Source organism: Taudactylus pleione, unplaced genomic scaffold, assembly GCF_031769625.1.
Source record: "Taudactylus pleione unplaced genomic scaffold, aTauple2 ptg000427l, whole genome shotgun sequence".
Lineage (NCBI taxonomy): Eukaryota > Metazoa > Chordata > Amphibia > Anura > Myobatrachidae > Taudactylus > Taudactylus pleione.
In genome coordinates, this window is record NW_028284829.1 from 179,872 (window position 1) to 192,312 (window position 12,441).

The 12,441-nt window shown below is 42.2% G+C and overlaps 1 protein-coding gene across 1 annotated transcript in view; it reads left to right on the top strand.

Annotated features, from left to right (window-relative positions):
• Positions 1–12,441, top strand: part of LOC148506097 (uncharacterized) — a 205,770-nt gene that overhangs the window by 119,691 nt on the left and 73,638 nt on the right. Inside the window, 2 exon segments of the mRNA XM_088447270.1 lie at positions 7,350–7,664; positions 11,385–11,693. Coding sequence (XP_088303396.1) covers positions 7,350–7,664; positions 11,385–11,693 — 624 coding nt within the window.

Here is a 12,441-nt window from a genome sequence, read left to right on the forward strand (position 1 = left end):
CCCAAGGTATCCCTGTGTACCCTAAGGACTTCGTAGAAACGGAGATAACAAAGGTAAGTTCTTACCATATCTCCTGTTTTTCTTCTTATTTCAAAATATCTGTATTGATTGAAGAATCAATTAAAAATTGCACCATCAGCGTGCAAAAAAGTAATACAGTGATAGACCATAACAGCATCATACTTCCATGTGCAGCAATGCTTTCCTTAACAATGTGCTGATATATTTTTATTATTCACTATACAAGTTGAGTGTCCCATATCCAAATATTCTAAAATACAGAATAGTTTTAGCATGACTGTCATAGTGACACCTTTGCTTTTTGATGGTTCAATATACAAAAACTTAGTTTAAGGCACAAAATTATTAAAAATAAAGTACAAAATTACCACCAGGCTGTGTATATATAGCATAAATGAATTTCATGTATGTACACAATCTTTGTTTGAGCCAAACAATTACTGAAAATATAGTATAGAATGGCCTGCAGGCTGTGGGCCTGATTCAGAGCCGGACGCTATTTGCGGACGGTCGTTCAGGAAAAGGGGGTGGCTATTCAAATGAACCGTTCGCTCTTTGCGGTCTGTTGACGCCTCCATGTCTGAACGAGCGAACAAAACATGTGGTCGTAATTTTTAAAAAAACGCCCCCTGGCCGCTCGCATCCTACGTCATGTCCGCTATTTATTAGATTAATCGAGTACATCGACCAGCGTATGAACTGCTCGCTATTCTTGTGGTTGGTTTTTCCTACCCCAATCTTGCGAGCAGTTCTGACTATAAAATAACCCAGTGACGTGGTCAATAACGCTGCTGTATTAATTATGCACACCCATAAAACGCCCGTTTTGACCTTTAGGCACGCCTGCGTTCTGATTTCCACTCTCCGTTTTCAAGCACCTTCCCCCGTTACCACCCACATACGCCTCCTCCTGTCACTCAAATTAGCAGGCATTCGCTATTTAGCGAACAAACGATTTTCGGCCGCACTGACTGGTTCGCGCATGCGTATAACGATCCGTACGCAGTTGGGCAAACATCGCTCGGAACGAACGAGTGGCCGCTTACGAGCGGCTCTGAATCAGGCCCTGTGTGAATAAGATGTATAAAACATAAATGCATCCTGTCTTTAGATTTGGGTCCCATTCCCAAGATATTTCTTTATGGTATGCACATATTCCAAATGACGGAATATTCCGTTATCCAAAATACCCCTGGTCCCAAGTGTATTGGATATGGGAGGCTTAACCTGTATTTTCACTGTAGTTACCTCCTATAGAATAACTACATACAATATCGTTAAAAAATCAGTGACCAAGTAAAACACTTTATCGTTTATATGTACAGTGTAATTATTGGATATAAAGGAGTATAATTACTAAAGGTCGATTTCAACCGATTTCAAATAGATCTAAAGTGATGTTATGTTTCTGGGCCTAAATCACACATTTACTAACAGACAAGTTTTGTTTTGTTTCTTTAAGTGTCAGTAAATGTGTGATTTAGGCCCAGAAACATAACATCTATTTGAAATCAGTTAAAATCGACCCTTAGGACTTCCGGTGGGCGTGCCAAACGATCTGGCCGCACTTTTTAATGGGCTCCCACGCCGGCTCTGTATAGCCGCAACCCAGCGCCGTCAGTGAAGCTCGCTGGACCACACTGAGCCGCTCTAAAGCTCCTGGGATAAGGCGGGTAAGAGTGGTACATACCCCGGCCCCCCGCACTGCCTTACAGCACCGGAACGCAGCCGCATCGGAAAAGCGGCGCTACCCGCGGCCGCCATCTTAGACTGCGGCCGGGCATATCTCTATCTCTCTCCACCTCCAACAACATACCTCCGGGTTCTCACTAGACCCGAGGAGTAAACGGGACACCTGGACATTGCTTCAGTGAAGCTCCCCTGTCACAAACTCCCCCACTGGCCCCATATTACCAGTGGTCACCATCTTGAGACCTGAATAGGCTGCTGCCTCAAGCGCTCACCTTCCTTCACAATCTTCTCCACTTGCTGCTCATGTCAAGGTGCAGGGAGGTGTAGTTGTGCACTCATATTGAGATTCTCAAGACCCTAGGATTGTTCTTTTGGGTTATAATAATATAAGCTTTGATTTATAGACCTAATCTCATATATATTCTGAGTACTCTAGTGGCTCTTGATTAAACTGCACGTCACATCCTTATACCATGGAGAAGTTTGTGGCCAGACCACAGCGTGCACCTAAAGGTCAAACGACTAAAGGGAAAGACAAAACTGCAGTCCCATCTTTGTCTCCTGGCTCCCCTACTTCACCTCCAGCCGACAACACCCTGGACGGAGCCTCTAACTCGACTCAATTTAGCACCGCCTCAATAGCTAAAGCCCAGGAAATATCTGAGCTTCTCTCTCCCTTACTGGACCAAAAACTTGCCGGCCTCAAAGAAGCTATTGAGTCAGCAGTTTCACAACTTAAGGAACATGGTCGACGTTTCACAGAGGCAGAACAACGTATCTCCAATGTTGAGGATGAGCTAACAGAGGCACACAGCGTAATCCGCACACAGGAATCAGCGATCTCTGCCATGCAGGAAAAACTAGAAGACTTAGAGAACAGAAATCATCGCAATAATTTAAGGCTAATAGGTCTGCCGGAATCTGTTAAACAAAAAGATCTTATGGATTTGGTCTCTAAGTGGCTGCCTTCTGAGCTCAATTGTTTGATTCCCTTCAACACCCTCACCATAGAACGAGTTCATCGCATAGGCCCTGACCGTGCTTCTGATCAAAAACGACCTCGGCCTGTCATAATGAAAATGCTGAATTACCTGGACAAAACTCGTGTATTAGATGCCTACCGCAAATCAGAGGGCCTCACCTACCAGGGACACAAATTGTGTTCCAGGATTTCTCATATCAAGTAGTGATGAAAAGAAGGGAATATTCTACCATTTGTAAAGCATTATTTGATCTGGGACTGAGATTTGCACTAATGTATCCTGCGAAGCTGAAAGTCTTAGATAACGGCAAACAGCACTTTTTTGATTCTCCGTCATCTGCAAAGACTTTCCTAGACTCTTTAACTGATACTGCTACTTCTCAAAATGATGACGCGAATTAAGAAGGTACATTTAGTTGCGCGGAACCATCTCCTAACACCAACATGGAGAGCTTGATTTTGGAAATATATACCTCAAGTCTGTTTTCAAGCTTAATATTTCTCTCAACAATTGTTAAATATCAACAACAGAATTCGCAAGGTTACCCCCGGTTTGTTATTTTTTCCTCCTCCCCTTACCCATCTGTCATTCCTCTTCTCCCCCATCCCCTTTTTGATTTTCTTCTATTTCTTTTCTTTTTTAATTATCGGTTCTTTTATACCTCACTGGGTTTAAATAGGCCTGTAGGGCCTTTATTTTTTGGTTCTTAAAATGTTTAAAAATTGTAAGACTGCATTATGTTTATTGTTTTCCATATATTATTGCAGGTCATGTTCATATGTTATATGTGTTTCTGTGATGGCACTTTCAATGTTTTACTGCAGGCGCTCTCTGCGTGCTGGGACTGAGAGCGTCACAGTCTCTCTACAATGGTTCACTTCTCTGATCTACAGGACAGGTATAGGATAATACAGTATGTCTCACTCTATTACTGACTCCACTAAAACACAAAAAGACATAAGATTCTTAACTTGGAACGTGGAGGGCTTAAACACCCCAATTAAAAGGCGCAAAATATTACAACAACTTAAAAAATTTAAACCTGACATAGCAGTATTACAGGAGACTCACTGGCGACAGAGTGATCCCAATACCCTTAGGGACTCCTGGATAAAAGATTATGCAGCTGCATCTTTCACATGGAGACACCTCCACCCCTTATCACGTGATTACACGTTCTATTCACACCCCCACCACTCCTCAGCTCGATTGGACTTCTGGCTGGTCTCAAATTCATTAATTAATAGGATTCAAACTTCACACATAGAAAACATAGTCATTTCCGACCATGCGCCTACATGGTTCACATTACAATTATCTACCCCCAAAACATCTTCCTTCAATTGGAGATTCCCCTCATATTTATTCACTTCTCCAGATTTCAAGAAATACCTAGAACAACAATTTCTTAATTATAATAATGATAATGCTTCACATACTGACAACATATCATTGTTCTGGGCCGCATCTAAACCAGTAGTGAGAGGGCATATTCTGGGATATGTTTCCCATAAACGCCGTAAACTTAATACACGTTTTATGGAATTGAGTAAAGCACTATCACAATCGTATGCTATTATGTTACAAAATAATGTCGTAGAGACACGACGCAGTTACTTGAATAACAAAAATTTATATGACACATTGTGCACTGAAAGAGCCCAATACTACCTAGATTTCCAGAAACATCGATATTTCCGTTGGGGAAATAAGGCGGGCAAGCTACTGGCTAATATAGTGAGAAGTCAGAAAACATCCTCTCCTATTCTTTCTCTTAAAAGTCCTCTAGGATTACTACATAAAAATGAAGACATTGCGGCCTCTTTCCTACAATATTACACAGATTTATACTCCGCACAGGATGACAATCCTGCTCTGGGGATGAATTTTTTGAAAGAAGCTAAGTTACCATTTCTATCTGAGGAAGCCCGTGACTCCGTAACAGCCCCTGTTTCGGAACTGGAAGTTTCCCTAACTTTTAAATCCTTGGCCAACGGAAAGACACCCGGCCCAGATGGCTTTAGTGCCGAGTACTACAAAATACTAAATCCGCTTGTAACTCCTCACTTAGTTTCCCTATTTAATTCAATATTGAAGGGAGACACAACACCACCAGACTTTAATCAAGCTAGAATAATCCTTCTCCTGAAACCTGAGAAAGACCCCACATTGACCCAATCATATAGACCAATATCTCTACTCAACCAGGATTTTAAAATCCTTACCAGTATTATCGCTCAACGTTTACAATTAGTATTGCCACATCTCATACACACCGCACAAACTGGGTTCATGAAAGGACGACACTCAGTGATCAACGTCCGACATTTGATTGCAGGATTAACTAAATCTCATCAAATGAAAAACAACCAAATGATCCTTGTCAGTTGTGACGCTGACAAGGCCTTTGATAGGGTGTCGTGGGACCTATTACGCATCTTCCAGTTACAAAATTTTGGCCCTGACTTTATCACATTATTTAAAACAATATATCGTACCCCTATAGCATTCTTAACAGTTAACGGCCTGAATACTTCATCTATTAGATTACATAGGGGCACCCGACAGGGATGTCCCTTATCCCCTCTATTATTTAACCTGGCTATAGACCCTCTTATTCGTACCTTTTTGTTATGCCAAGAATGGCAAGGAATAAATATCGGAAATAACACTTTGAAAGTCTCCGCGTATGCAGATGACTTATTATTGTATTTTGAGAACCCACATTCTGCTATACCTAAACTTCTTCATATCTTGAAAGATTTTCACATCATCTCCGGTTTTTTGATAAATTATAATAAAACAGAGGCCTTAGCTATACACTTGGACGCCACCAAAAATTGGAAAGATTCTTTCCCATTTAAATGGGCCAAGACAACTCTGAAATACCTAGGCCTTAATATACCAGCACATCCCTCGGTACCTATATTCAGTTAATTTCCCCGCTCTAATACAACGTACACTTTTAGATTTTAAAAAATGGAAGCACCTCCCACTCTCATATCTCGGCAGGTGTCAGTTAATTAAAATTATATCCTTTCCCAGGATTTTATATTTTTTTCAGATGCTCCCCTTGCTTCCTTTGGAGTGTGATCAGCAGATTTATTTGGGCGGACAAAAAACCCAGGATCTCACTATTCAAACTCAGCCAACCACCTACCTTAGGCGGAATCAATCTCCCTTGTTTAAAATCCTATGCTATTGCGTCAAATTACCGATATGCAATCGATTGGATTAGAGGAACAAATGGATTTGCTGATACACTAATAGAGCAGTCTTTTAGTGTTGAGACTCCACTAGCTAGTTTGTTACACACACGACCCTCGTCTTTCCCACCCCACGTTGCACAAAACCTACTACTTCATACCACATGCATGGCTTGGCGACGAGCCAGAACCCAAATGAGAGTCCCTCCTAATGTCTCCCTGTTCCTTCCTATAGGTCATAACCCTGGGTTTGATGCTGGTTTTTTAACACAGATTTTCAAAACCTGGAACACACAGGGATTGCGTTACATATATCAGTTACTAGACTTATCCACCATGACTATTTACTCTCACAACCAAATACAGGAAAAATTTCCCTATATCCAAATTCCGTTATTCATATATTTCCAAATACGTAGTTATGTCAATACCTTACTCAGTAAAATTCCCACTACTTCTGGGAAAAATGGTTTGGATGATGTGCTGTCTCGCTGCTCCTCTGTCATTTTCCACTTCTATGCTATACACCTATATACGCCGGGAAATAAATCTGGAGGTGGAAACTATGGAACTCGCTAAATGGCACTCCACATTCCCTGACATACCCCTATCTACCATTCTAAAATCTTTTGTTAGACTTAATAAGCAACTAATTTCGGCTTCGTATGCTGAAATGCAATACAAATTACTACATTGCGCCTATTTCACTCCCAAATTAAGATTCATCACAGGTACTTCCACAGACTCAAACTGCTTTAAATGTGGTCAACCTGATGCGGATCTAATGCATTGTATGTGGCACTGTGCGGAGGTACAGAGGTTCTGGTCTTTAGTACACACATATATATCTACCACACTGGGAATTGCTTTTGAACTAACACCTGAGTGGGCTATGTGGGATATTGTACCATCATCTGGGTCATCCTGTCCCCCTAGAGGTGCGCGTCTACTACTAGCAAAGATTGCAGCAGCTGCGAAAAAAAACATATTATCCCAATGGATTTCCACTGACACTTTAACGCTTAATCTTTTACAACCTAGAATTACGTACCTATTTAATATGGATTGGCTAGAATTATCCCTTAATAAAGACAAGGAGGCAGAGAAATTCTTTAATATCTGGCTTCCATATGTTCATACATCAACACCTCAGGTTAAAGACACGATCCGTGCCGCAGTCCAACTCACAGCTTGGTATAATGAAGAAGTCTTATCCTCAGGTGGACCACCATTTTAAATCCTGTAAAGATACGTTCCTCGTGGATAGATTGTACCATACATTACTGTTGTATTCCTACTGATGTCTTGTAATTTTTTGCCCAACATGCTATGTTGTTGATTGCAGTTTTACAATAAAAATATGTTTTTAAAAAAAAATCGACCCTTAGTAAATATACTCCAAAATATCAGTTATGCTAATACGTCCTTGTTGTGTCTCCTAATGCAGAGAGCAAACGCCTACGCTTGGTAAATGGCCCTGGTCGCTGTGCTGGCAGAGTGGAGGTCTATCACAAAGGAGAGTGGGGCACAGTCTGTGATGACCTATGGGACAAAGCAGATGCTGATGTGGTTTGCAGACAGCTAAACTGTGGTTATGCTCTTAACGCCACAACCGATGCGCATTATGGGAGAGGAACTGGGATGATCTGGATGGATGATGTAAGATGTAGCGGGAATGAAACTGCTCTTTGGGACTGTCCATTCAGCCAGTGGGATGGGCACAACTGTGGGCACAAGGAGGACAGTGGTGTAAAGTGTTCAGGTACATTACGTTTATTAACACCAATGATCAATCAACAATCCAGCTCATATGGCAAAAGGATAACCGTATTTATGACATTGATATAGACTAATCCTCCATGTCTGCATTTGAACGCTTTGTCTCAGTCAGGTTAGTGGCTTTTCCACCAAGAGTTATGGTGAATAATAACAGTCGGTTTCCCATCCATACTAATATTACAATTGTAGGGTGCTAGTGCCTGTGGTTGTTAGAACAATTACTGCGGCCACAAGAGGGGGACAATTACAGTGTACACTGTTTTTAGTGCCCCTGTAGTCTTCACTCTGCACCTGTTAAAACCCATGCAGTTCCTCCGCAGTTGCATGGACTCGATATGGCTGATCTTTTCCTGTGTAAGAACGCCATGTTACAGGCCATTCCAGCTGCTCTTCATCAGTGGAGATGTGACTGAAAAGAGTCCAGCTGCGCACCACCCAGAGTTGTGTGCACACAGTAATAGAGCACGTGCAGTGTGAAAGCCCACAAGATAGCCTCTGCAAACAGTTGTGCGTTTAGCTTAGCATGATCCCCTTTATATGTAGGAAGGGATAAACAGTAATACAAGACTTGTGCATTTGTCTGGGGAAGCCACCACGTCATAGGGTGGAGAAACGCGTCAGGAACTCGTGACATGATATATACCCCAATAACAATACACTGATGCAGATGAACCAGTATCTTGCCATCAGAAAATAGGCAAACCCGGTGTGGCATGGTATATACAGGCCACTGGGAGTGGAGACATTGGACAAGCAGTGTTATGAGTGCCTACTGTGGTCCTGAGCCTACAGAACCAACTTGCCAAGTGCTTCAACTACAACAGCCTCCTTTCCCAACTACTATTGTTCACACAGCGGCGTCACTAACCTTAGTGACACCTGGTGTGCTGGACAGGGATCCTCTCACACACCAGAGAGGTGGCTTCATCCCGCAAACTCATGCCCACTTATGTGTGCCACTGTTTGGGGCGTGACCATATGTCATGCCCCCCATTCTCGGCACTCATTGGGCTTAGAGGCAGGGGAGCGGCTGGTGGCTGCCCAGCAGCTGCTGCTCCGCTGAGTAACCCCAGGTTACTTAGCACAGCAGCAGGCAGCTGCTTAGTAGCCCCCTGCCTCTCTCTGCAGTGTGGCTGCTCGGTGACACCATCCGAGGGGGTGACACCAAAATAGCAGAGCAGCTCTGCTTTTTTGGTGTCTCCCAGTGCAACCCGCACCTCCTAGTGATGCCAGTGTGTTCACAGGTACTCTGTTGCAGTCAGGACTTTTACTCTAAGCAGTGTAGGCTCAAGATCACAGACCGATATATTTAAAGGGAACAGGACACTTCATAAAGACTAAAACTATATACAGAAGACAGCCAACCCTATTTTTAGCTTAGCACTGGTAATTTTTAATGAAGAGTATGCTAGCAAGTTTTGCAAACAGCACAGATAATTGCAGATTTTTCAAATAGCACGTGTTTTCTGACTGCACTGGTAATTCCACTGTAGAGAAATACTGGTCAGTTCTTTCAAACAGCATAGGTGCTTTCCATAGCGGAAAATTGTTGACATTTAACAGATTTTATGAATAGCACAAATAATGTGCACAACAGCAGGCTATTGAGTAGATCTTCAGAAGAATCCAGATAAGCTTCACTATAGTGAAACCTTGGCAGGTAACAGGCCTTCCAAATAGCACAGGTAAATGAGCTCCACTAAGCAGCTCAGTGCAGGAATCTATGTATGCATCAGGACTGACAGATTTCAACAACCCACATCAGTGTCCAGGGAGACTCCCTATAAGAGCTAACAGCCAATCAGCACAAGTCCAGAAAGCAAGCAAGGCTGTAACCCCAGCTGCAACAATCAGCCCAGAACGATGAGACCTAATCTGCACAGATTGTCAGGAGACTCATACCCCTTTTACACTGGCCAAATAACCTGGGCTATTGCCGTGTGAACCCAGGTCGCAGCTCAGTGTGAAAGGGTCAGGGTTGGATTCAGACCCTGCAAGCAGAGTTGAACATGGGAACGACCAATGTAACCGTGACCTGGGTCCCATTAACACCCTATGGAGATCTAGCTCACCGGGGCATGGAGATTGTCATCTCCAAGCGCCAGCAGTGACCCGGGTCCATTCCGCAGTGTTAACAAGTCTCAAGCCGCTGTGACATAGCCTGAAATCCGTGTTCAGTGACCCAGACTGGACTTGGGTTTTAGGTGTAAAAGGAGTATGATAGAAACTCACAGAACTATCCAGACCAAGAGTCAAAGACCTTATGGAGTTCATCAGTTGAGTACTGGATATTAAAAGTATATAACTGAATATTAAAAGTGTAAAGTTATCATACAGTACGGTGCCCACTATTAAAAAGAAAGCTGGACTTTTTAATATTTGTACCATTCTTGTTGCGGTATTGACAGGTCAACATTAAAAGGTCGACACACTCTGAATGTTAACAGTGAAAAGAACGACATGGTCATTAGATTGACCATCGGTCTATAGACATGTATTTAGGTCAACAGGGTTAAATGGTCGTCACATTCAAAAGGTCGACATTTAACATGTCAACACAAAAATGTTGACGTATTTTTTTTAAAGATTTTTAGGGTTAGACTAAAATAACAAAAAAAAGGTCAACATTTCTGTGTCAACATGGTAAAAGTTGACTTTATGAATTTGTCAACCATTTAACCATGTCGACCCAAATACATATTAGTCGCTGACCTAAGGACCATGTTGACTGTCGACCAGGACCGTAGCTAGGGTAGTGCGGCCGGTGCCATCGCACAGGGCACCACAGGTCAGGGGGCGCTGTTTGGGCCTGTCAATTTTTTTGTTTATTATCATTCTTGCTTGTAGCTTCCTCTTATTTCATCCCCAGCATCTCCTGGCCTCTCCTATATCTTCCCTGGCCCTTCCCCATGAAGCCATGGCCCTTTTTTGGGTGCATTATGTCCCTTTGAAAAATGAGGGGGGCACCAATGCTCTTTCTGGCACAGGGCACCAAAAAGTCTAGTTACGTCTCTGCTGTCGACATTCAGAACCTGTCAACTTTCTGGTGCCAACCTTCTGAAAGTCGACCCTTAGCCTGTCGGCCAGTCATAGCACACCCCTTGTAGCCACAGGTGGTTGCTGAGTACAGTATATTGTGCCCATCCTTACTAGTAATGTATAATAAAGAGAGATAGATGCACCTACAGTGGTGTTTGTTAGATTCCAATGCATAGTGCAGATTCAGATATAACCAGTGATAATGCTTATTAGTAGCAATTCTTTATGTGGACATAAGATGCAGCATAGTGTATACTATTTCAAGCTTTAGTTGTCTTCAGTGAGGTAGGCTATTGTCATATTAGGAACCATACGTCTGAAAACACAAGCCCTTGTTATTTGATGCTTAGGTTTTGGGGATTACCTGCCCTGGGGAAGAGGGGAGGTAGCTGGTTATCCCATGGATGGTACATGGAATAAACTTCATACATATATTTTGTTATCTTTAAATCTGTGAAACCTTTCTTTCTGCCTCCATCTAAGCCGGCATATTATCCAAACGTTACCTACCAATACATTGTCCTAATGAGTTGCTCAGGCCATTTCTGGGTATATACCTACAGTAGCTTTAAATAGCAGCAGTATAATAAGTGATTTAATGATAAGTAACCAATACTTAGCTTATGTCCATAGCTGACATTGATAATTACAATTGTTCCTCCAGAGTTCACGGACGTTCGTCTGGTTGGGGGACCAGATGGCTGTGAAGGGCGCCTGGAAGTCTATTATAATGGAAGTTGGGGGTCAGTATGTAATAATGATATGAGGGAAGACTCAATCTCTGTTATCTGCAAACATCTGAGCTGTGGATCCAGGGGAGATCTAATCACATTGAACATATATGGAGTTGGAAATAAACCCTTTTGGTTGGACCATATCGATTGCCGTGAACATGGCAGCCTCTTATGGCAGTGCACCTCGTCCCCATGGAATAGCGACTCCTGCTTTGATAATGAACTAGCAAGAATACAATGTGAGTAAATCAGTGTTTATTTACACCCGGTTTCCTGATCTGCATATTATCATGTTGTTTATTTGCTTAGTTTAAATAATTGAAGGTGAGTGAATAGGGACTGATTTAAAAGGATGCACTGATCTCAGTATAAGCAAAGAAGAGAACCTCAGCCAGATATGGTATTATTTTACTACACCTGGATTACAGCACCAGAAATAAGAAAGGGTATATTTATTGCACTGAGGGCATCTAGAAAGCCAAAGAGTTCCACATAAAACCATTCATGGTCTAAACTGGCCACTAATTGTATATTGCTGTCCACTTTATGTGGGTGAATGATGCATACCATTGTTATTAAATCTCCTTTACATAAGACCTTCTCCCATATTTATGTCCTAACTATTCCCATCCCATGTTTTCCTTCATAGCGCACCTTCCCAGGGGCTGGCTGGAAACTTCCAGCTTGAGGGAAAACAATAAATATCTAGTGACCCTGGCTTTTCTTCCAGCACACTGCAAAAGAAAAAAGGCTCTACCAAGAAATCTTGCAGGCGTGCTTTGTAATGTGGGTCTGGTTTTAATAGCCATTACAATACGTGAAAAATTGTAATGTGAAAAGGCTATAAACAAATAAACCTACCAACCTCATCTGACAAAGCAGAGGCTATTCTAGTGACTAAAATGCAATACATTGAGCATTAAAGTGACCTACTGTATACAATACGCAGAACATTCAAGTGACATATACACAATACAGAGAGCATTA